The sequence below is a fragment of the Canis lupus genome, chromosome 7 (genome assembly GCF_048164855.1).
Source record: "Canis lupus baileyi chromosome 7, mCanLup2.hap1, whole genome shotgun sequence".
Taxonomy (NCBI): domain Eukaryota; kingdom Metazoa; phylum Chordata; class Mammalia; order Carnivora; family Canidae; genus Canis; species Canis lupus.
The window spans coordinates 51,528,300-51,552,642 of record NC_132844.1 but is presented as its reverse complement, the minus strand read 5'-3'; the positions used below and the strand labels follow the sequence as shown (position 1 = coordinate 51,552,642).

Below are 24,343 nucleotides of genomic sequence, written 5' to 3'. Positions count from 1 at the left end.
AGGCAATTTTCTGTGAGAAGGCTTTGCATTTTTACCACTTCCTCTGCTGCTTGCTTCAGATTACCATTCTCTATTTTTTTAAAGATTTTATTTATTCACGAGACACAGATTGAGGCAGAAACACAGGCAGAGGGAGAAGCAGGCTCCATGCAGGGAGCCCAATGTGGGACTCGACCCCGGGACCCCAGGATCACCCCCCGGGCCAAAGGCAGGCGCTAAACCACTGAGCAACCCAGGGACCCCCTCTCTTCCCTTTTCAACCTTGGATACCCCAGTTCCCTGTAACTTCTCAAATCAAATCCCAGTTTCTGCCATGGTCTGGTCTCACCATCTATTTCTAACACTCCCCATGTCTACTTCAAAAACTTCAAGCTTTAATTTAATACTCCCTTTTCCTAGGCATCTCTGGAGCCCCAATACCTTGTTACTGTCCCCCTAAATCAGCAGCATTAAAACCCATTCTCTAGACCCAGTGTCTAATCCAGAAGCCAACAGGCACACTGTGGCTGCTGTGCACTTAAAATGGGGCTAATCTTAATTAAAATATGCTGTGAGGATAATATATACACCAGATTTTGAAGGCTATAAAATACAAAAATAAAATGCCCTACCACTAATTTTAAAATATTAACCACATGTTGAAATAATTTTGGATAAATTGGACTTAAATTTTGTAATATGTTCCTTAATCCATCTTTACGTTTTTTTTTTTTTAATTTTTTTTTTTTTTTTAATTTATGATAGTCACACAGAGAGAGAGAGAGAGGCAGAGACATAGGCAGAGGGAGAAGCAGGCTCCATGCACCGGGAGCCCGATGTGGGATTCGATCCCGGGTCTCCAGGATCACGCCCTGGGCCAAAGGCAGGCGCTAAACCGCTGCGCCACCCAGGGATCCCATGTGACTGTTAGAAAATTTATTTTTTATTTTTTTCCATATCATTATTTTTAATGTCCAACGTTTATAATATGAGGGCCGGGGCTTTCTCCTCAACTCAAGTTTATAAATTTTCAATTGGCTTGTGAGGCCAATAGGGATACTACCTCTTGTCTAATTTGGTTTCTGGGAAGACTTCATTCAGGTCCTCAATAGTCATCTGATCAAATGAATTATGTTCTTCATCTTCTCCAGCTCTTTTTCATATTCTTCAATCCTGGCCTTTGAGAGGAACAAAAACTCAGCACAGCTTTTCACATCTTCTTTTTCCTCAGCATCCACCTGGACAGTGTTTTTATCCTCTGGCACAGGAACCTTCAGGGCATTAAACTTCTTCTCAAAGTCATCTACCAAGACAGCCTTTGCCACATTGGCCTCGTAGTAAGCCCAGTCGATAGCAGGTGGTTTCTCAGGAAGAGCAGCCAACCTGGAGGTAAGCATCTCATTCCAGGATTTCAGGGAGTTGGCAATGGCCTTCTGGTTTCGGGGTATGATCTCCCCAAAAGCTACCCAGTCAATGGTTTTTAGAGCAAGTTTTCGCCCAGCCATCTTGAGATCCTTCACCGACCCTGGTGGCCCACAGTCCCGACTGTTAGAAAATTTAAAACTGTATCTGGGGGTGGGGTGACATGTTCCTAGTGGATAATGGTGATGTTGACTCAGCTAGCAGACCACCTCTTTCACATGCCTGCTGGGATCCCCTCAGTCAGAAGCATCCTTTCTCCAAGGAGGGTCTCTGGTGCATCTACCTTTTGGCATCCAGCATAATCTTAGCTTTTCTTACAGCTGAATCTATTTCCCCCTTGACACATTATAACATTTGAAGTTGGGAACTACACCTATAAATCTGTTTCCCTCCAAAGACTGCATTTAGCAGGTGTGCAGACCTGTTAAAGGAATGAACACTGACAAGTCCCAAAGTCTCCACCTGCAGGTCAGGAGCCTAGGTTTAGGATGACAGAGGAGACTCAAGATACAAAAAGCAGGGATCCCTGGGTGGCGCAGCGGTTTGGCGCCTGCCTTTGGCCCAGGGCGTGATCCTGGAGACCCGGGATCGAATCCCACATCGGGCTCCCGGAGCATGGAGCCTGCTTCTCCCTCTGCCTGTGTCTCTGCCTCTCTCTCTCTGTGACTATCATAAATAAATAAAAATTTAAAAAAAAAAAAAAAAAAAAAGATACAAAAAGCAAGATCAGACTGGTGTGGGCCATGACGCCACTTTAAAACCCAGGAATGAAACTGCAAACTCAGAACTAGAAGTCAATAGAACAGAAGGTAAAGAGCTGTACATATATTTTTTTTTTCATATTTTGTTATGAAGGTTTATTGAGTGGGATGAGATCACTTAGAGAAGGGGAGAAAAAGTAGGAATGACGAAGAGAAAACTTCCCCAAATAGGTGTTTATAGAACTAGGGCTGAAAATTCTATACACTAAAGACAACAGCAGCTAAACCAATGACTTTAAGATGACTTGTAAGATGGGCATGTCGAGCTGGGCTCTAATAAGCCCCAATCAAGCAGTCACATGTATATATCCTGCTGGCTTCTCTGGTTAATTACAAAAGAAGCCTAAATTCTGTAAGTGCTCAATGAGAATTCTGAGAAGGAGCACCTTACTTTCAGCAGGCAGGGCTAAGAGTGAGGGACATCTACATTTAAATGCAGAGTCATACTCACCTGAAGCGGGGGTGCTTGTTTATGGCTTCATCAGGAAAGAAGAGGGACTTGGAAGCTCCTCCTTCAACTGGATTGGGTTTGAATTCTGGCAGCGTGAACCCAGGACAGCCTAATCTACAACAAATTGAAGAACTAAGTAGGTAGGATTTATTTTCAAAAGTTAATTATGTCTTGCCATCACTCCACCTGTTTAGAGCCACCCATGCCTGTCTGGTTTCCCCCCTACAGGGAATCTAGCACATGACTTCTGTGTCAATACTGTGCTTTACAAACTCCCCCTTGTACTTGGGTCTTCCTCACCAACATCTTTTGTGATTGCTGCCCATTAGTGACTATCAGAGACCCTCCATCCACTCGGGATCTTCAGAGTGCTTCTTCATGTCCTATCCATCTCGATTTAATAGCAAGGATCAACAGCACAGAAGTCCCTCAGCTGGGTCACATCAATTGTCATAGGTTACAGGTTCCCCCTACACAGCATCTGACGGTCTTCCTTTACTAGCTTTCATCTCTTTTGACCCCTGCACACCCCTACTGCCCTCAACCTGTTGATAAGCTTTATTCATATAGTGAAGGGCTTTCCTGCCTTTTGCCTTTACAGGTCACCTCAGGAATCCTTCAATTACGTTGTGTCTCTAACAGGTGTCCCTGTCTACCCGAGATCTCCCTCTGACGTCCGACACCCAACTCTATTATCTTACTTGACCAAATGATGAGCTTTAATTCCAACACAGAAAAAGGAAGCTCTGTATTTTTCCTTAAATGTAAAGCTCAAATTCCACATCCAGCACTTCAAATTAAGAATTTTAAAGTCATTGTTAAGTGTGCTGTGAGAGAGGACGAAGACCTACAAAGTTCATGAATGCAAAACAAGGGAGGCTCTTGTCAGGGCTTTAGGTCAGTGGTAGGAAACTTTTGGCTTAAGAGCCAAGACTACCCATGCCTTATGTTCAGCCCCTACCTTTTATAAAATAAAGTGCCTATTGGCTGCCCATATCCGCCTTGTGAACAACAACGGAATTTGCTGATCTTATCTGGAAAACAGTTTCCAGCTATAATGAGGGTTCCTAAGAATTCTTGCAGCTGTGTGCATTATTTACTATGAGCCTGCAAACTTAGGGGAAGTCCTGTAGAGTGGCAAACTTTGATCTTGGGAATTTTGAGCCAACCAGAATTAAACTGAATGGAAGGAAAAACAAAAGGTGTTTGGCAGGACAAAGTAATCAGAACTCAGATCCTCAGATTTTTACAGTACTGCTTATTTTCCAGACCAGCAGCATCCAACAAAACCTTCTGCAACAATGGGAATGTTTCATGTCTACCCTGTCCAAAACCAGTGTGTCCAATACATGCGGCTAGTGAGCACTTGAATTGAGGCTAGTGACTGAGGAACTAAAATTTCCACTTAAGTTTGATTAATTTAAATTTAGATATTCACTTGGCCACTGTTTTGCATTACAGCTCCATGATAGTTTGGCCTCTTTATAGAGGCTAAATAAATTATAGTTTATACTTAAGAAACCAAGTACTCCTTTCTCTCTTGACCCCAAATCAAAACTTTCCTTATCATTTACTGCTGCTAGAAGGTGAGGCTTCTCCAACTGAATTATTTTGTTTACAAGTCCAAAAATACCCTCCCATCAAAAAATATATATATATTTTTAATTTTTTAGAATAAATTTACTCCTCTGTCTCAACTCACCCTTTATATTAATTCCTACTGCTTTTAGGATAGCAACTTAAATTCTTGGTTAACGTGATCTGGCCCACCAACTACTTGCCCAGCGTCCCCTTCCCCAGCTTCCGTTTCCTTCTCAGCATCCTGGTCCCACTGGCCAGTCTTCTTCCGGTTCTCATGAAGCTCCACACTCTCCTCATTCATCCTGGAATGACTGCCACTCTGTCTCCTCTCCGTAAGCTGTCCCTCTCCTCCTCCCTCTTAGTCAATTCCTACCAGGGCTCTGTACATCAATCATCCTCCCCACCTTGCAGAATCCACCTGACAACCATGTCCCACTCTCTGCTCCACATCTCTTCCTCACAGCACTTCCTCAACTTTGTATCACCTGGATCTGTGGGTATCTAATCACTCAGTCTCCACATACGCAAAGACGGTGCCTGTTTGCATTCAATGTGGGGCTGTGTCCCCACATTGCATGGATCTGGCATGGAGCAGGCACTCCAGTAACTGAGTGAATGGCAGAGTCACGATTTCTTTTTACCTCCTCCTTAAAACACTAGGGCAAAGGACTATGCCAATTCTCTTCCAAGCAAACCTGTCCACCCTCATCCAGCTGGGGTTTTTCTTCTGGCAGGGGAGAAGAGTGACCTGCATAATGGAATGAAGGAATCACAGAAAATAAGAGCTCTATCTCTAAATGTTTGAGTTGTTTAAGTAGGGTTTCAACTATTTAGATGTTACACTGAAGATTTTTAAAAAGAAAATTCCAAGTGTCCTTCCAAAACCAGCAATAGGACTCTGAATGCCTGTGTTCATTATGGACATTTAACAGAAAAAAAAATAGGGCATCAAAATAGTTCTAAATGTTTCAGTCTATGGATATCAATCCCCAAAGGTCTTCTGAACCTTGAGGAAGTAAGCATACTTTGCCACAATGATAGACATCTAGCACAGATAAAGCAGATTTACAATTTGGTAGAATTGCATTTGTGTGCAGAGCTACTAATGTATAGTTGTATGATATTTATGTACCTCATTCTAAACTAAGAGCATAGCTTCACTATTTAAGGTTTACTTTGTATTTACTTTTATAAACTTTCAGCTATGACTAGATTTGATAACAAACTGTAAATTTCCGTTTCAACCCAAGACTCAAACATGGCCTAATGACGACCCCCCCGCCCCCTTCATAGTTAGGATGTATCAGTTGCAGACTGGGAGCACTGATACCAGCCCTCTATCACGTGACCCTCCAATCAGCTACCAATACCACCATTCACCAGTGGGGAAAGAGGCATGGGGAAGCAACTCTGAGAGTCAGAGAAGAGCACCTGATAATCATCAGACTCAGCTCCTCCTTACAGGGTCAGAAGTGCTTGGCAGATCCACTGCTCCCTCCACCCCAGGCTGGGGTGGATGCTGCCACAATGCTAGCAGTCATGGTGGTCCTTACGGTCTTGTCCACTGAGGCCAGATGAATGCTCTCACCACAGTGTTCCCCATCCCACCCCCCACCACCTCCTGCTGAAACTGGCACATGATTTTTGTCTGCAGCTCTAACGTTACAGATTCCATCCAACACAGCATGAAGTATGAACTGTCCATGAAGTATGAGAACTAAATGCTTGGGTCATGATCTGCTCTTTATATAACCCAAAGCTCTGAACTATCTGCTGGGGCATGTTAATATAGAAACTAACCTGGGAAATGAAGTTATTGTACAGAGAGCCTGATTTTCTCCTAATAGAGAAGTTGCTTCCTTCCGGCGTTTCCTCATGTTGTCTTCGACTGTGTTGAACTCAGACATGGTTCCACCGTATGGCTGTCCAGGTGTGCCTTCAATCATGTAACTGCCATACTCTGGTCTCCACAGGGTAGGATGGCTACAGTGGAGGAGACAATTCCAGTCCATCATATTTTGCTGCTGTCTAGCTGTCTACTCAATTTTTAGAAGTCTTTAAAAAGTCACTTCAAAAAATTTAAACACCATTCCATATAAATGATGCTAAGAACTCCTTTACAGTTCCCAAAGGCTGGTAATTCTCCAGAGCTCTTCAACTGTGAGAGGGTTAGGAGTACAGGGTGCAAAATATTTGTAAGCAACTGAAAACCACACCGAGGGAACTCATTGTTCAAGACAAAGCTAGTTCACTTTGTGAGAAGGGAGAAGAGGCCAAAAGGGCTCTTTCAGTTCATACTGCTGGGCCTCCAAATCCAAATGCTGCCTTCCAAAACTGAGGGAATAGAAAGATGGAACTGGAAAGTACCTTTATCTCTTTGTCTACTTTAAAAGAAATCTTTCAAAAATCCTGCTAGCCCAACAAACTCACTTGCAAGTTTTATCTGCAACCATGGTTTGGGATCTCAAAAACACTTTGTCCATGTTTTTTTTTATTTTTTTATTTTATTTTTTTTAAACATTTAGTAGTAAGCAGGCTTTATACTGAGTTTATAGTTCTAAGTGCTTAAATACATTAGTGTATTTAAAATGTCAACATCCTACACTGGAGGCATTATTATCCCCATTTTACAGATGAGAAAACAGGCACAGGGAAGCTAACTTGCCCACAGTTATACCCAGCTATGAAGTAGGGGGACCAGAGCCTGTGCTCTCAGCCACAATGCCATCCAGCCTCCTATACATCTGAGCAAAGATTCTATTTCAGTAGTTCAAGCAGGTTCAGAAACACTAAGACAACCCTCTGATATAGCAGCTTACTTTGGGTTTGTCCTTTCCCCCTTTTCTTGTAGAGTTTCAAGAACTTCCTCTCCAGACAGGACCAACCGGACTTTTTTATTTTCATGATCAAAAGACACCAACATGTACTCCACCTATTGAAAGTAAAAGAAAGATTAACCTTCCAGACCATGTTCAGTGCAACCTTCAAGAGAAGGCAGGGAAATGTGAAGGTTGGAAAGGACCCACAAAACTCAAGAAAGTACATTTGCTCACACTACATGGCACACAATGAGTGTTCTTTTGCATAACAGGAAATACGGGAGAAAATGATCAGTCAATAGTGCCACTGTTTGAGGACCAGAACTTCTTTCCTTAATTACTTTTTCCTCCTGCTCTCACTTAATATCCCAAAGTCAAGATGCCTATTTTGACAGACTGAAATACTTTTGAAGTACAAAGCTAAAATTCTGTACACTACAATTAGAAAAAGAAGTTGCACTTAAAAATTTATTTCCTCAAATGGCTTACTGTAAGTTTATGAAAGTGGTTAACTGGGAATATTGTCATAATAGATTATTGTTTTTTACTGGTGGGATATTAAATCCCATTAAAAGTCTCCCTGGTGGAGAGTTAAATCATAATCATAAACACACCAGTATGGAGAAGTTATTTTAGGAGTTTCAACAATTTAATTTTGGTTTTTCAAAAGTAACTTAAGACAACTTCCCCACTCTGAAACCATATACAATTTACAATGCTGGGTGCACTAGTGCATTTGTAACAATACCTGGTGGAATTCTGATAAATATCAGGAGTTAAATACAAAAGTAAGACTTTTTCTGGACAAAGTACAAATAGAGCCTGCTTTTTGTTTTCCCTGAAATCACATGCTTTAAATCATGATAGTTGGTGTAAATAATGAAGACTATGAATCACAATTTATGGCTGAAATAAAACATCCATACATAAGTGAAAAGGTATGGAATCAGATCATTCAGGCAAACACTTTAGAGTACCCTTCGGAGAAGATACTGAGACAGAAGAGGAAAGGTGATAACCCGGTGCCCCATAAGGCAGATCAGTTAGCAGAAGTATTTTGTTTGGCTTAAAAAAAAAAAAAAATCTAGTATCTATCTGACATTTTACATGCAAATCCAGATTAGAGCCTTATAAATAAATACCCAGAAGCCCAATCCTACTGGGTAGGGTATGAGCTGCTCTCCTCTAAGAGGAAGTGGTCTGGTCTGCAGTGACCTATTTCTTACTTATGTGCACCTGCCTAGTCTTGGAAGGCATTTCAGTCAGCCATCCATTACCAGACACAGTAATGTTCAACAAGAGGCTGTTTTGCACCTTAGCTAAGAAATGTGATTATAAAGGGGAAAAGTGGGGCACCTGGGTGGAGCTCAGTTCACAATCCCAGCATCTTGAGATTGAGCCCCATACCAGGCTCCCTGCTCTGAGGGGAGCCTGCTTCTCCCTCTGCCTGCCATTCCCCTCAAGCCCCCACTTATGCTCACTTTCTGTAAAATAGAACTTTTAAAAATTTAAAAATAGTAACCGTAGGAAATTGCCTGCTAGGTTTAAACAACAAAAATGGAACTTTCAACTAACTTTTATCAGTTGTTATGGACTGAATGTTTGTGCCCCACTCTCCCAAATTTGTATGCTGAAGCTCTTATTCCCCAATAGGGTGGGATTAGTGCCCTTATAAGAAGAAATGAAAAAGATGATCTCTCTTCCCACCGTGTGAGGACACAGCAAGAAGGCAGCCATTTCTAAGCCAGGAAGAGGGCCCTTATCTGGAAATAAGTATCTCACCACCTTTGACCTTGAACTTCCCAACCTCCAGATCCACGAGGTCTAGTTGTCTGTTGTTTAAGCCACCTAGTCTGTGGTATATGTTATAGCAGACTGAACTTAGATAGCTGTCTTACTGATGAGTTTAAGTTCCCACTCTTGCTCTTCTATTAGAATTTTTCAGTTCAAGAAATAGGTAAAGACTACTTGGTTAGCTACATGAACCAGAAATGGGATATAGTAGTGCATTTGTACAATCACTCAATGTCAAATGCCTGAAAACTGTGGGCTGTAGAATCTGGAATTGCTCCTAAATTTAACTACAGTTTTTCAGATAGCTTCTCCATCCAGAGCTAAGACTCCTGAATAGCTAAGAGCTGATGGAAAAGGAAACTTTATTGAGTCTCAGGATGGATATATAAAAATATCCTAAGAAACAAGTTTACTTTTAAATAAGCATGAGAAAGGGTATGCTGTGAATTTTCAATATATGGATCCTAATTCTCAATTCCATCATTCGAAGTAGGCATGATCACCTATTTTACAGACGTGCAAAGCTGTTCCAAGAGGCTGAGTAAGCCACCCAAGGCCACAAGTGTCAGGGCAAGGATGGGAGCCTAGTCTGCCTGGCCTCAAGGCACAGCACACCTCGCTGCTAGAGGATGCCAATCTTCATGAGTAGTGTGATAAGCTTTTAAAAAAATCATTATAAGCTACATGAGGCAGGGATAGGATATGATACTGGCTGAAAAATCTCATAAATTGATTATGCCTCCATTTATTGAAGTGGACCTGACATCATAGAAGCTGAGACACAGCAGTTACAGTTACAAATTTAAACAGATGCCTTAAAAATAAATAAGTAAACAGATGTCTTAGCCTATCTCTTTGGCCCAGGACAGAGCTTCTGGTTCTATGACACCTTGCTAACTTTCTCAGGAGCAATCTTTCTACTTCAGTATTTCCTCTAATCACCAGCTCCCAACACATCTGCAGGGCATCATCAATTATCTGCATTATCTTCCTAACCAGATAGCATGTTTCCTGCAAGACAAAGAGATACTTCCTAGCTTACCGGGTTCCCATTATTTATCTGATCAAAATGAGCAAGATTTCTTTTACCACTTATATAAATTAGAGTGTAATAACTCTGGTTGGTTTTCTAGTTTTGAAATAATTGAAACCCTTAGTTTTCAAAGTCATTCTGAGGCCACGCGTTGGAAGGATGAGAAGGGCAGACAGAAGAAGCTCAAACTCAGCCTGAGTTTTAAATATCAGCCAAACAGATGACATTTAAAGTGTTTATAAACCAAACTCTCCTTAATTAAAAAATAATCACCCATGATCTCATTAAGCAAATGAAACAAACATCAGAATATTTACCCAAAGAGACAAAAACCATAAATGTGGGACTTACTTTTGGATAAAATGAAAGTTCAGTTAGAAGCCTTAAGAACTCCCTGAGCAGGCAGCCTGGGTGGCTCAGAGGTTTAGCACCGCCTTCAGCCCAGGGTGTGATCCTGGGGACCTGGGATTGAGGCTCCCTGCATGAAGCCTGCTTCTCCCTCTGCCTGTGCCTTTGCCTGTCTCTCTCATGATAAATAAATTAAAAAAACAAAAAACAAAAAACAAAAAAACCTTCCTGAGCATTTTTCAGACTCAAATGTAAGGTGTTCTGAAGTAATCATCCCTCACAGCCACTGATTTTTCTGCCTCTGTGCTCAGGATGATTCTTTTAGCTCTTGGCTTTTTTGTTATCTTTTTAAACCCTTCCCCCCACCCGCCTCAATTCATTAATGTTTATTTCTAATTCTAGATCACACAGGCATTAAAAAAAAAAAAAAAAAAATCAACTCAGTCTTTCCTAACATGGCCAAACTAGAGCCAACATGGTGTTTGGTTCAGTGAACTGGCTACTAAGTGATAATAAAGTGACACATTAAGACAATGCTTTCCCCATGTAGAATACCTAAAGCCACAGTGTTTTTTTTTTTTTTAATCATATATGGATATTCTCCCCATCTTAAACTTCCTTTTTTGCATCCAAAGGATGAGAGGAAAAAAAAAAAAAAGGATATAGAGGCCCTTCTGAACACAACAGATTTCAAGGATTAAACCATACCAGCTTCCTAACTTCAAATAGTATGCGAGCCATGTATTCAGAGTTACAGCCACATCTATGTAGGCTGCACACACACACAAACCTGAAGGTATTATAAGCAGACTGCAGAGTGACTACTTCAAATCTGCATAATCAGTATAGTATTTGGAAGTAGCAAAAATAGCCACTGGGCTCTCTTCTTGGTACATAGATTTCAACTCCCTAAATGTAACTTAGGGACACTGCTATATGGTACCCCCATCAGTTATCTTTTTAAATGGGGGGGGGGGGGAGACAACAGACACAATAAAAATAACTGGCCACTGTGAGAGACCCTCATTTTAAAATGTGTACTACTTTTTCTATAAATAATTCAGAAATATAATTAGATTTCATTGCTAATAAGGCTAAATTCTATCCCACTAGGGTAAAAAGCCACTAATATCTTGGAGCTGTTGAATCAAAGACAAAGGCCCATTCAAAAGACTATTATGTAGGCTATGTGTTATATAGTGCTGCTAGGAACAGCCTGAACACAATCTACTAGTCATTCAGTGCAGGTTTACACAAGCATGAGGTACTTTATGTTCACCTGAAATTAGCCCAATAAAAGTAAAGCATCTTAATTGAGGGTGATGTAAGTACTCAGGACAATGCTGAATAGTAGACTGTGAAATACTCATGGCATCAGAATTCAAGATAACAAGAGTAACCATTAATGTCAAAATAAATTTTTCAGGATTTATGTTGTCTTTAAATGGCATTTACCACTAGTTGAAAATAAATTTCCTTTGTACTTTTTTTTTTTTTTTTTTTAATACTCTCCCATGAAGGTAAGAGTTTCAAGGAGCTTAGAATTTGAGGAAAGTGGGACACCTGGGCGGCTCAGCGGTTGAGCACTTGCCTTTGGCTCAGGGTGTGATCCCAGGATCCAGGATCGACTCCCACTTCGGGCTCCTTGTGAGGAGCCTGCTTCTGGTTCTGCCTGTGTCTCTGCCTCTCTCTCTCATGAATAAATAAAATCTTAAAGAATTTGAGGAAAGGTTAGACATTTTATAAAATACAAATGAATGTTTACATTTCTACTCCCTGGAGGTAAAAATGGTACTTAATTAGGCAAGTAATATAGTTCTATAGGGCTCAGAAGCAGTTATAGGCAGTTCTCTATTTAGGGAGATTATACTTTGAGAAATTCTTTTCTTTCCAGCCATCCCACCGAAATTCAAAATTTGGGGCTCTGGGCCAGCTCCTCTGCTCCACTGTTGGCATTTTTCCAGTGGCCCAAGCAGTAGTCTTGACTCCTGCTAGAACTACCTGTTGCTTCTCAAAGACCCAGTTTTTCCCTTCACACTAACTCTAAGTCTACAGTTACTTGAGGGTTAAGGTTCTAGTTAGAGTTCATGGCCAATCAGTACCAAAACCCATGGTCTTGCTCTCCGCCCTTACTCCTCTGCCCTTTCATCCACTCAGTGAGGCCCAGTGTTGGGTGGGTGCTGGCAATCTGGTGAAGAGTCACACAGGTGTGGCTCCTGTTCTCAAGCTTCCATTGCTGTTAGAGTCACTGCCAACAACACAATAGAGCAAAATGATCTGGGTGAGTGCTCCAGATGACCAAGTGGAGCTGTGCATATGTAATAGGAGGAAGTGACCCAGTCTAGGGGATCAGAAGTCTTTCTGGAGGAAAGGGACAGGCCAATGGGAAGTGTCTACTATGTTTCAACTCCTCAGAGGATTCCTGTGCTTTCCCCAACCACCATTCTGACTGCAGGATAATCACATGTCTGGCTGGTCAGAGATGCAGATAAACTGAGCTCACCCCATAGAGATCACACCACAACAGTCCTTCTCTAGATTAGAAGCTGTCTTAAAGCTAGTGGCCATGCCTTCTGTCCAGAAGACTGTTTTATTACATGGCAAAATACAAATGACCAATATTTTTGGGCACTGTCAACCACCCAGCTGGATGGCATTCATTTCCTTACCTAGCATGATACCCAAACTTAGAGCACCCAAAGAGGTGCTAGCTGCAGTGATGTTTATTTTTGTAAGCACCTGTACTTCAATAGGGAAGACCCAAATGATGAGACCAAAAGAGCTGTGCTTGATAGTGAATCAACGTGAACAAGAAGTTCTAATACAAACATAATGAAACTTCATGTGGCTCAGAATTTAAGGTGGACTCCCAGGTTAGACACATCTAATGGCATTGCCAACATCAAATCCACTGTTTTATGTGGTAATGTCTGAGCACTTTTGGTAGACTACTAACTACAAAGTACAAACTGTAACACACATGCTTTTGTATAGCTATGTATGTGGTGATGTTTTAAACTGCTGATATATAAAACTGCCCTATGTTCCCCCAAATACTTTAGTAGTTTAGTCTAAAGCTGTATCAAATTCTTATAATATTTTATGTATTTTGACTTTCTCTCCTACTATGAAAGGTCATTTCATATCACCAAATTACACAGGGAGTGCTCTAGGGAAGTTTACACTTTTAGAAACCAAAATAAATGTGGCCTTGCCCTGACCTGGTCTTCTGTTACTTCAGCTTACAGAGCAGGCTGATTTTTATTTATAATAGGTTAATCTCAATTTTAACAATACATAACATCAGTGAATTTCCTGTATGATTCCGTGAAGTAACTTCCTTGAATCATGATCTTGGCCCACACAGAGAAAAAATTTTCACATGCCAAGATTAGTAATATGAAGCCTAAGTGAAAAAATTTAAGACTTTAAAAGGAGGAAAGAAAATAGGAGCTACAGGGAAAATGAGAAACAATGACACCTTTCACTAAAGAAAAAACCTCACATTGTCTGTTCTAGTAGATACTAATCACATGTGACTATTCAGATTTAGATTTAACTAAAATTAAAAATCCAGTTCCCAAGTCCCACTAGGCACTTGGATTAGTGGCTACAACCTACCAAGTAGAGCAAATATTTCTATTACTACAGAGAGTGTGTTGGACCACACCGGACTAAAACCCGGAAGAAACCACAACGCTAGAATTGTACCTGGGTATATTAATTACATAGAAAATCCTTGAAAGTAAATCTGCTTTCACGTGCTATTAATAGCATGAGACCTCTATTTTTTGGGCCCCTGAATCTACATTCAGATTTTTTTTTCTTTAGCCATATCACTACACTTTAAGCATGTCAATTTTAATGTTCTGATGGTTATAAAGACCATGTTAAGGCATTCCTACTTTCTTTCTAATCAAATCTAGCAGAACCCAACCAGTCTTCTCACATAAATTAACCACACAAAAGGTAGTTCCACCAAGTAGAATTACCAGTGGTAACTACGGCCACCAATTTAACACAGGCATTCAGCAATTAAAACCATCCTAAACCTAAACCAAAACACAATTCCTCCTGAACAATATTGCAAATATAGTTTTTATTTACCTCAGAACATCTGTACTTTAGTTCTATCACTTCTGGGTTCTAAGGACAAGTGAATTCTTTGGCTCTTTTCTGTGAACATATTCCTCTGCCAGGGTCCTGGTCACCATGTGGCTGACAAAAAAGGAAGTATCCTGGTCCCCATCCAGATAGAGGCTGCTTTGCAGTGCTCAGTGTTGGAGGTCTGCATCAAGAACCTCAGAGGTGGCTTCTACTAGGTGTGACTGAGCTTTGGGTTAGCAGGGGGCCACCTGTTGCTGGAGAGAACACCCACTCTCCACGGTGGTACACAGAGCTCTGCCTGAATGCACTCAGAGCTGGGAAAGCAAGAGAACAAGCACATTCCTTTAATGTATGTTTATAAATTAGGTTGGCCTAAATTCAAGGACTGCCTGAGAAACAGGGAGAAATTTGGCATTTTAGTTTTTAGGAATTAGGGGTAGACTAACCCACCAAACAAAGAGGTTTTAAAAAATCATGCTTTCTAAAGAGACTAAATGAGAGCCAATGCTAAAACAGAGAAATTCCACTTCCAAAGCAACGACTATTGTGCCCAGAAGGCCACCCTGTTCCTCCCTCCCACAAGGCAGGGGCAGGATGGGGGTCAGGGATTCAACACCTCTGGTTTAAGGTTCTATTCCACCATCAAAAGAATCTGAGCAGATACTCTTTCATAGTCAGGTCTCATAGAGGTAGCATCAGGGCTCCTCCTTAGGAGTGACACCTGGAGTTTGGGCAGATCCCACTGAGAGAGCAATTCTAACCTTAATTCGGGAGGTGGAAAGATGGGAGACTCCTGTTAATATAAACCTCTTTCCTGCCATATTTGAAGTTCATGTTAAAGAGGTAAGTCAAAGCTCCGGATTCTGGCCCACTACCTGCTGCCCTGGGCCGAGCCTGGCATAGACTGCATAACTATCAAGTGAGGTCAGCCTGATTTTCTAGAAAAGGCTCATCCATGTCTGCCTTTTCACAGGGCTCCACTGCCAGCAGAAGATTAGCTGGGAAGGCTGCGGTCACATTACTAAACCTGTTAGCATGTGTCCTGCAGACCGAGAAGTTCACCAAGCATAGTCAGTATTTTAGTTTTGAAAGGATGTTGGCATTTCAACTAGAAGGGAATCACAGTCCATCTGGTAACGATAAATACTTAAGCATCTGTGGCTCTGAGACATTTATATTTTCACTCAAACAAAAAGCCTACTTCCTTTATCATGAACATATCTTCCTCTTTCTTTCCACCTTCAACCTCATCCTGGGCTGGAGCCCATGGAAACTGTTGCAGAGCGCTTTCCCTCCTGCTTTTTTGGGAGCCGGTGCATGGGGGGAGGGGGAGGGCAGGCTTTGGAGTCTATCAGTTTCTGGGAAGGAGCACATATAACTACATGTCAACTGCCTAAAACAGTAAGTACACAGCACCACTCAGATGCTTTTGGCTATCATTTTCTAGTCCGTGGGCAGGAGTAAGTTTACTGAGGCAGAATAGGGTCTTTGAGGTGTTTTCCAAATGCTACTTACAAACCCTGTAGTGGGCTGAAGTAGGCTGTAATCAACATTACATTAAAAATTTTGAAATAGAGAATACCAGAATGTGTCACTCATGGGAAAGGCAGTAGCATTTCACCAAAATATTTCATTTGGCATTTGTTCCAGGTACTACTGGTCTCCATCAAAAGTGAAAGCTTGTAGGACAGACCACTACCTAATTCTGCCATTGAGTGGTCTTGGGTTCCTGCACCAAGCAGATCTACTCAATCCCCTCCCTTGAAACTTTCAAGTGGCTCACACTGAGCAAAAAAATCCAACACCCATCACCAAGAGCATTAGGGTCAGTCTTCAGCAATGCTGCCTCCTTTTTAAACCTCCCTTTTCCCCACCATGTTGTGGCCATGCTTCCATTTATTTCTCTAACAACCAAGAGAGGGCCTTGACAACAAGTACTTCTCTGGGCTTGGGCTTGGGCAGATTTTACTTCAGCCCTTCAAATAGCTGGCTCCTGTGGGTCTCAAGTGCTATCTTCTTAGAGACACCTTTGCTGACCACCCCCCCCCCCCCCCGCCCAGCATTATGACCTCCTTCTTGTCCCCCTTCCCAAGGGGCACCACCCTTTTTAGAACAGTCTTAAATTTTCCCTCTTAGAAATAATACAAATATAGACATTTGAAATATCTGTCTCTGGGCTTTAGTTTCATCATTTGGAAATATAGGAGGAGAAAAAGTCTTTTCCAGTTTTAAAGCAATACAACTATCCTCTTTTTAAAAATTCCAGCCAAGCCACTTTATTTGTATGAAAGACCTACATTAGCATAGGTTTCTGTTATCTGAAAGCACAGTGCTCCTATTAAAATCTCTCATTAGTGGAATTGGTGTAGAGTGTTCCCGGTTTTCCAAAAGTTTGGTAAAAACAAGTGGCCTATTGCAAAGACCTACATTAGGATGTAACTGCCTTTTTCCCCCCATAAAAGCAAAAATCCTCTTTGGATTTCTGTTAGCGAAATACAAACTAACGTAGGTCTTTCATAAAAGAAAAGTGCCATAACTTTCAGAAAGTGGGGTATTTGTTTTTGCTAACTGAAAAACGAAAAAAGGCAAAAATAATGCCTTTATAGAGCCCTTATAGAGACGTTGGGCACCCACGCAGTGAGAGGGTGCCACCAAGTCCCTGCCCTGGGAACCACACCCAGCCTCAAGTAGGCAGAGTTCTGCCTCAAGTAGGCCTCAAGTAGGCAGAGTTCTGAACTGTGTCAGTGAGCATCTGGACTTTATTTTGTGCATCTGATAGCAAGATATGTCCGAAGGTATCAAAAAAATCTAAGGTTATTTTTGGGGTCTCAGAGCACTCAAGATTTTTTCTATATTAATGGTAATTGCTTCTTTGATTTATAGCATTTTGGGTTACAAGGTTTCATAAGGATGCTCTACTTTCTGTTGGGGGGGGAATCTGTATTTCTGTACGTCTGTTTTTTTTTTAATTTTTATTTATTTATGATAGTCACATCACAGAGAGAGAGAGAGAGAGAGAGAGAGAGAGAGAGGGGCAGAGGGAGAAGCAGGCTCCATGGACCGGGAGCCTGACGTGGGATTCGATCCCAGGTCTCTAGGATCGCACCCTGGGCCAAAGGCAGGCGCTAAACCGCTGCGCCACCCAGGGATCCCTCTGTAGGTCTATTAAACTGGTCTAGAAATTCTAAGCATATGACCACCCATTTTTCTTTCACTCTCAAATACGTTACTCATTCTGTATTGCCAGGATGGTAATTTTATTTAAATGCATGGTCTTGTTACCCCTTTTAAGCATATGCTCTCTTAAAAATTTTTATGTATGTATCAGTGGAAATCTTTCTAAAATTGATTATGCCCTCTTCTGCTATCAATAGGAAGTTCCTAAACACACACTTCCACTTTTACGTCTTCAGGCTTCATTAGCAATTTCCTTTAACTAGAATCACACCAGAGCGAGGTTCTTGGAGGTACACTGGGTTGCCACGTCTAGATGCGCTTTTCACAGCTGCTCTCTGTATTGGTCTCTCTTGTTCTGCCTCAATTGATTTGTTTATAATCTATCCTGAGCTGAGAAACCAGATGCCAAGCTTGCAGAAATTGGGTATAAAGTGTTCTCTGGGTAAGGGCTTGAGATGCTTCTGGGAGTAAAGTGCATAAACTTTGTATTCAGAAACCTTTTGTTTACTTCCTTATCCTCGGAGTACTAAAGCCCCTAGGATCAGGGCCCCAGGTACAATTTAATACAGCAACTGGCAGCCTTAGAGAAAGGGGGGGGAGGGGAGGGGGGGGCAAGAGAGGACTACTGTGCTTAAGCACAGGCAGGGCTGTTGAAATCATGCTAAAAAGGTACCTTCCAAACGCCCGACTTGTGTAAATATGTGAACATTTCCAGAAGGAAATGAAGGATACGCTCCTAAATAGCTTCTCTTCAGTTTTGTCTGAGGTTTAAAGTTCTCAGAGCATATCCTTTCAAACAAAGCTTTTTTTTTTTTTTAATTAAAAATGTTAACTTTCTAGAAAGGGTTGATGGTCACTGCTATAAACCCTAACTCTTAAAAAGTCTTCAGAGAAGTGCCAGCCAGCTTTTTACAGGTACTTCAAGATCTTTCTCTCTTCAGAGCACTAAAATATGTAAAGCCCTGTGTACCCCAGCCCATGACCTCTGTAGGTAATCCAAATGGGGCAAAGTCACAGCCTGGATTCTTACTAGCTTCCAGGAAAAGGGTCATGGAGTCTCTTGCCTAATAGTTTTGTTTTAACTCTGCTACATCAGCATCCAGTTAAAAAAAAAAAAAAAAAAAAAAAAAAGTGTTAACCAAATCCAAAAGACTAAAAAAAGGACCTCAGGGGAAGGGAGACAAGACCAGTGGATCTGTGTGAACATTTATGTAATGAGGAACATCTGGCTTGGGGTTCTTTTGTAATCTTGTTCTGGAATTAAGTTTAACTACCAAATCCCAAATGATCTGACCATAACAGACACAATAAAAACCCCTAAGCATACAGAAAGCTCTCCAGAAAGTGTCCAATGGCATAGAATAGTAGCCATATATTCTCCAAGGATATACCAATCCAGATAACCAAGATTTCTGAATACCTATCAAGATGTATCCAAAATAAGCTCTTTTGGCTAGCAGCCTGTGGCTTAATCATGTTTCCATCTTAACGACTAAGAAATCTAATCTTTAAGTGGAGATTCAGGGTCATCATTCTAATATACTCAATACATTACAATTATTGTCAATATACTATGGAGACAACTGAATAGCCATGGCAGTATTACTTAAGTGATATTCAAACTCACATGCCATCCAGTTCAACTGAAATAGTTCAATTCTGTCTCAAATTATAATCAAGATTTCAAGGACCCTACGAGCTGTGAAAACATCCATGGGCTTTGTGCCATTTATTTTGGCCAGAAACCAATTTTTGTTTTCCCCAAATTCTTAATATGTTCCAGATAATCTGTTGCCAAAGCCTTCAGTCCCTGCCTAACCAGCAAATCCAGTGGCTTCACTTCAGTTCCCATCCTTCCACAGCTCTCAAAAGCATACTATCCTCCTTCCCACACATGCCAGTGCTACTATCCCTCACACTGTTTCCTTTCAGGATCCCATGTGTATTCATCAGGGTTCTGAGGCACAGCCCGTTTCCTCACTCTCCACTTTGGTTTTAACCACCATCTTCAGGCATGTGGCTTCCCTGCCATACACACAGCCAGCTCAGATGTTGCTCCAGCTTTCACTTCATTATCTACCTGGTATTTCGACTGAAGGAGTATGACTCTCCTTAAAGGGTTCGAAACCAGAGTATTCAAACCAATAGCTCCCCAAGGAATCATCCTTGCAGGGATTCTTACTCACTTGGTCATCTATGCCAAGAACCGGTATGAGAGACATAACCTAACCACTCATGTGCTAGGTCCTTGGACTTTTCGAAAGTATCTCTTTAATATACACAAATCTTTATCTCCAGAGCCCTGGGCTATACTCCTCCTCTCTCCTAGCAGTGAAAGGTCCCTCTGTAGTAGGAGTTCCTCGTCTCTAGTTATTCCTCCCAACCCATTCTATTTCACTATGACCAAAGGGACCTAGAAGAAACCTCCTTTTACCAGTCTTGGACCTAACAATACCTGAACCCAACCCACTGCTCTAGCCTCAACTTCTAGCTATTGCCTTTTCCCTGCTTTGGTCCGGTGTTATAGCAGTACTCCCTCAACATCAGGCACCTCCATAATTTCACATCTGTTCATACTCTTCCTTGCATCTCTTCATACCCTTTCCTTGTTCATCTTCCTTTGAGATCTACCAGAAGGTTCATTCCCCACCCTCCATCCATAAGACTCCCAGATCTCCAGGTATACAGCAAACGCCTCCCTCCCCCTTGCGTACCCCACTTGCCTTCCACTGGAATTCAAGTGCAGAGAGCTTCTCACTTTTGATTTCTCTCTTGAACCCCATGACCTAGCACAGGAAGCCCTTGATGTGTACCTTCCTACATAATACTTAATTTAAAAGTTATCCATCATGGAAATAAAGCCTTTGGTGTTTTGTCATCACATGCAAGTAAAACTTAAATATCAACTTTTCTGAAGAAAATATTTTTGCAATACCATCTTGCTTTAATAGAAAAGTTTTGAGGCTCAACTAGGCTTAAGATATTAAAAAAAAAAATTCTAGAAACCTAGTCTCTATGGCTTTATAATTACATTACTTTGTCGGCCAGTGAAGTGTATGATCTTAGATCAATGTTAAAACCCGAAGTGTGACAAGGTAAGGAAAAAGATTCTACCATTTCTTGTAAGCATTTCCTGATTTTTAGAAGTCGTATGGAATTTATTCTGAAGCAATTAAATTGTCAAAAAAAAAACACACGTAGAAACTAAAGATGTAAACACGCAGTTCAAAACTAAATGATATATATATATTTAGTCTTACAGAGCAGGAAATCATGGTCTCAAGAATTTAAGTTCTGTATCTAAGATCACACAGTCATTTGGGGGAAGGCTTGGGCCTTAGACTTGCATCTTTAAATTAAACTCTATTCATAAAACGTATGCAAAGTTTTAAAGTAATTGTGTTTTCACCAAATACCCAGTCATAAGATGAAAACAGTGATACTAAGTGATGAACCTCATAACAAAGCCAAAGAAAATCCTGACTTTAAGATTGGCTAGGGGCACACCTGGCTGGCTTAGCTACAAGAGCATGCAACTCTTAATCTTGGGGTTGTGGGTTCAATCTCTAAACCCACGATGGGTTTAGAGATTAAGAATAAGTAATTTTAAAAAAATAAATAAAAATAAAAACCTGGCTACATCTTGGTTGCTGGAGGTATCTTATAACCACAAGGGCAGTCACCCTTTGGATGAAATTTACAGACAAAGGAGAACAGTGCTGAAAGAATAACAGAAAAAATGGGAAAGACTTCTATTTCTGCACAAGACAGAGTAAAAGCAACCAATTTTACCTTCCCACCTGAAAACAGCCAAAAAGAGTATGAAAAAGTAGCTTTTTCAAGACACTAGATAATAGGTAACAAAAGGCAGAGATTCCTGAGACATAGGGGAGAAAAGCAAATCGGAGCCCTACAATTGCCCCAGCTCACTGCTTGGAAGAGAGTTTGTATATCATGTGCAGGAAGGTGAAGCAGAACCTGGAGTACTCCCTGAATTGTGGAGATAAAGCTGAAAGTCTGAGGAAACCAAATCAATTAGAGTTCACAGGACCAAGTACCACAGAGAAGAGAGCTGCAGAGAGAACCCTGGAGATCTGTAGAGGGTTAACCCTTAAGGATTCAGTAGTAAATCAACCCATACACAAGGCAAGTACCCAAAACTGGGCCTGAGTGTGTTCCCAACAAGCCAAAATAGTATTAACTCCTAACTCTGAGGCACTGAGGAAAGTACTCATAAAGGTCCTGCCTCAGTAGAAGGATTAGCCCTAGAGACTTCTCCAGATCTAATTATAAAATCAAGACCTCAAAAGATTAAACTATCTCCCAATGACTATAATGTAGAGCAAAGCTTAAAGAAGATGGTTAGAAATATACAAAACAGGGGATCCCTGGGTGGCGCAGCGGTTTGGCGCCTGCCTTTGGTCCAGGGCGCGATCCTGGAGACCCGGGATCGAATCCCATGTCGGGCTCTCGGTGCGTGGAGCCTGCTTCTCCCTCTGCCTATGTCCCTGCCTCTCTCTCTCTCTGTGACTGTCATAAATAAATAAAAATGTTTAAAAAAAAAAATTAAAAAAAAAAAAAAAAAAAAAAGAAATATACAAAACAAGCACCCAACAAGGTAAAATTCGTAAAATCTGGCATCCAATCAAAAATTACCAGGCATGCAGAGATGCAGGGAAACATTCAGAAAAGAATAAAACTGGGTGGCTCAGTTGGTTAAGGCTTTGCCCTGGGCTCAGGTCATGGAGCCCCAGGTTGAGCTTCCTGCTCAGTGGGGAGTATGCTTCTCCCTCTGCCCCCTCTTGTTGCTTGTGCTTCCTCTGAAATAAAATCTTAAAAGAATAAAAGTGAACTTAAATAACAAAGATGACAGAATTAGCAAAGATTAAAACAGTTGTTAGAACTGTATCCCACATGTTCAAGAATGAGTTTAGTTAAAAAAAAAAAAAAAAAAAAAAAAAGGAATGAGTTTAGTAAGGCTGCAGAAGATAAATATGCAAAAATCAATTTCATTAGTAATGAACATTCAGAAACTGAAACGTAATAAATACCATTTACAAAAGAAAAATATGAAACCATGATATCTAACAAAAGATGTGCTAGACTTGTATATGGAAAAACGTTTTGTAGCACAAAACATGAACAAAATGTAATGTACACATGTAATACAAAACATAGATGAGAGAAATTAAAGAATTTTTCATGGGTCAGAAGACTCATTAAGGTATCAATTCTTCCCAACGTGATCTACAGATTCAAAACGATTACAGTCAAAACCCCAGAAGGTTTTGGTAGTTTTGTTTTGGTAGTAACTGCCAAGCTAGTTCTAAAATTCATGTGGAAATTCAAAAGACCTAGAAAAGTCAAAACAAGCTGAAAAAGAACAAAGTTGGAGGGCTAACACTGCCTGATCTCACAATGTATTATAAAGCCACAGCAATAAAAAGAGTGTATTACAGGCATAAAGATAGACAAATAGATCAATGGAACAGTACAAAGAATCCAGAAATAAAGCCACACACACAGATAGACAACTGGTATTAGACAAGCTACAAAGGCCGTGTACCTCTGGCAGTAGAGAAAGAATAATCTTTTCAACAAATGGTGCTAAGGCAACCAAAATCAAAAATCCCTTACACCACATACTAAGCTACCTCAAAATGGATCATAGACCTAACTGTAAAGCCTAAGATTATAAAACTTCTAGAAGAAAATATGGGAGAAAACTTTTGTGATCTTGGATTAAGGAGAGATTTCTTAGGTATCACACCAAAAGTATGATCTGTAAAAGAACAAGCGGACAAACTGGACTTTTATTAAAATGAACAACTTCTGTTCTCCAAAAGACACCCTTAAGAGGATGAAAATGGACTGAGAGAACATATGTGCAATGTAAATTATCTGTTAAGAATTATATCCAGAACTCTCACAGTCAATAAGAAAACACAACAAGGCAAATGGCTTTAAGCATACTTCACAAAAAAGAGACGGCAAATAAGCACATGAAAGATACTCATCACCACTGCTCTTAAGGGAAACGCACATTAAAAAATACAATATAATATCACATACCTATTAGAATCGTTAAAATTAAAGACACTGACTATGCCAAATGCAGACAAGGATGTGGACATATACACTCCTGCTGGGAATGTAAAATGGTACAACCACTTTTAAAAAATTGGGATTTCCTTAAAAAATTAAAACACATCACTCCTAGGGAATAATCAAAGTAAATAAAAGCATAAGTCCATACAAAAATGTATAGGTTAATGTTCACACAAGGTTTGTAATAGCTAAAAACTGGATACAATCCAAGTAATGGATAAACAAATTGTAGTAAATCCACAAAATGGAACACTACTCAGCAATTAAAAGGAACAAACTACTGATACACTCAATAAAATGAATGCATCTCAAAATATATAAGCAGCTTAAAAAGCCAGACCAAAAAAGTACGTTTTATGATTTCCTAGATATAAAAGTCTAAGAAATGCAAACACTCCTACAGTGCCAGAAAGCAGATCAGTGGTGGTCTGTGGAAGTGGGGAGGGGAAGGGGAAATTAAAAAGGAGCACAAGGACATTTTTAGAGATGTGCATCATGTTCATGATTTTGATTCTGGGGATAGTTTCACATGTGTATATACATATCAAAACTTTTCTGTAGATTTTAAATATGTGCAGTTTATTGATGTCAACTATATCAAAACAAAGGTGTTAGTATGTTTTTAAAAACTCACCTAATGGGACGCCTGGGTGGCTCAGCGGTTAAGCTTCAGCCTTCAGCCCAGGGTGTGATCCTGGGGTCCCGGGATCAAGTTCTACATCAGGCTCCTTGCATGGAGCCTGCTCTCTATGGGTTGCTCATG

At 40.7% G+C, this 24,343-nt stretch overlaps 1 protein-coding gene across 1 annotated transcript in view; it reads right to left on the bottom strand.

Moving 5' to 3' along the window:
• Nucleotides 1-24,343, bottom strand: part of GCLC (glutamate-cysteine ligase catalytic subunit) — a 48,548-nt gene that overhangs the window by 19,247 nt on the left and 4,958 nt on the right. Inside the window, exons 2-4 of the mRNA XM_072832632.1 lie at nt 7,014-7,126; nt 5,995-6,177; nt 2,614-2,727 (exon numbers count right to left, since the gene is read on the bottom strand). Coding sequence (XP_072688733.1) covers nt 2,614-2,727; nt 5,995-6,177; nt 7,014-7,126 — 410 coding nt within the window. The remainder of the gene's footprint in view (nt 1-2,613; nt 2,728-5,994; nt 6,178-7,013; nt 7,127-24,343) is intronic.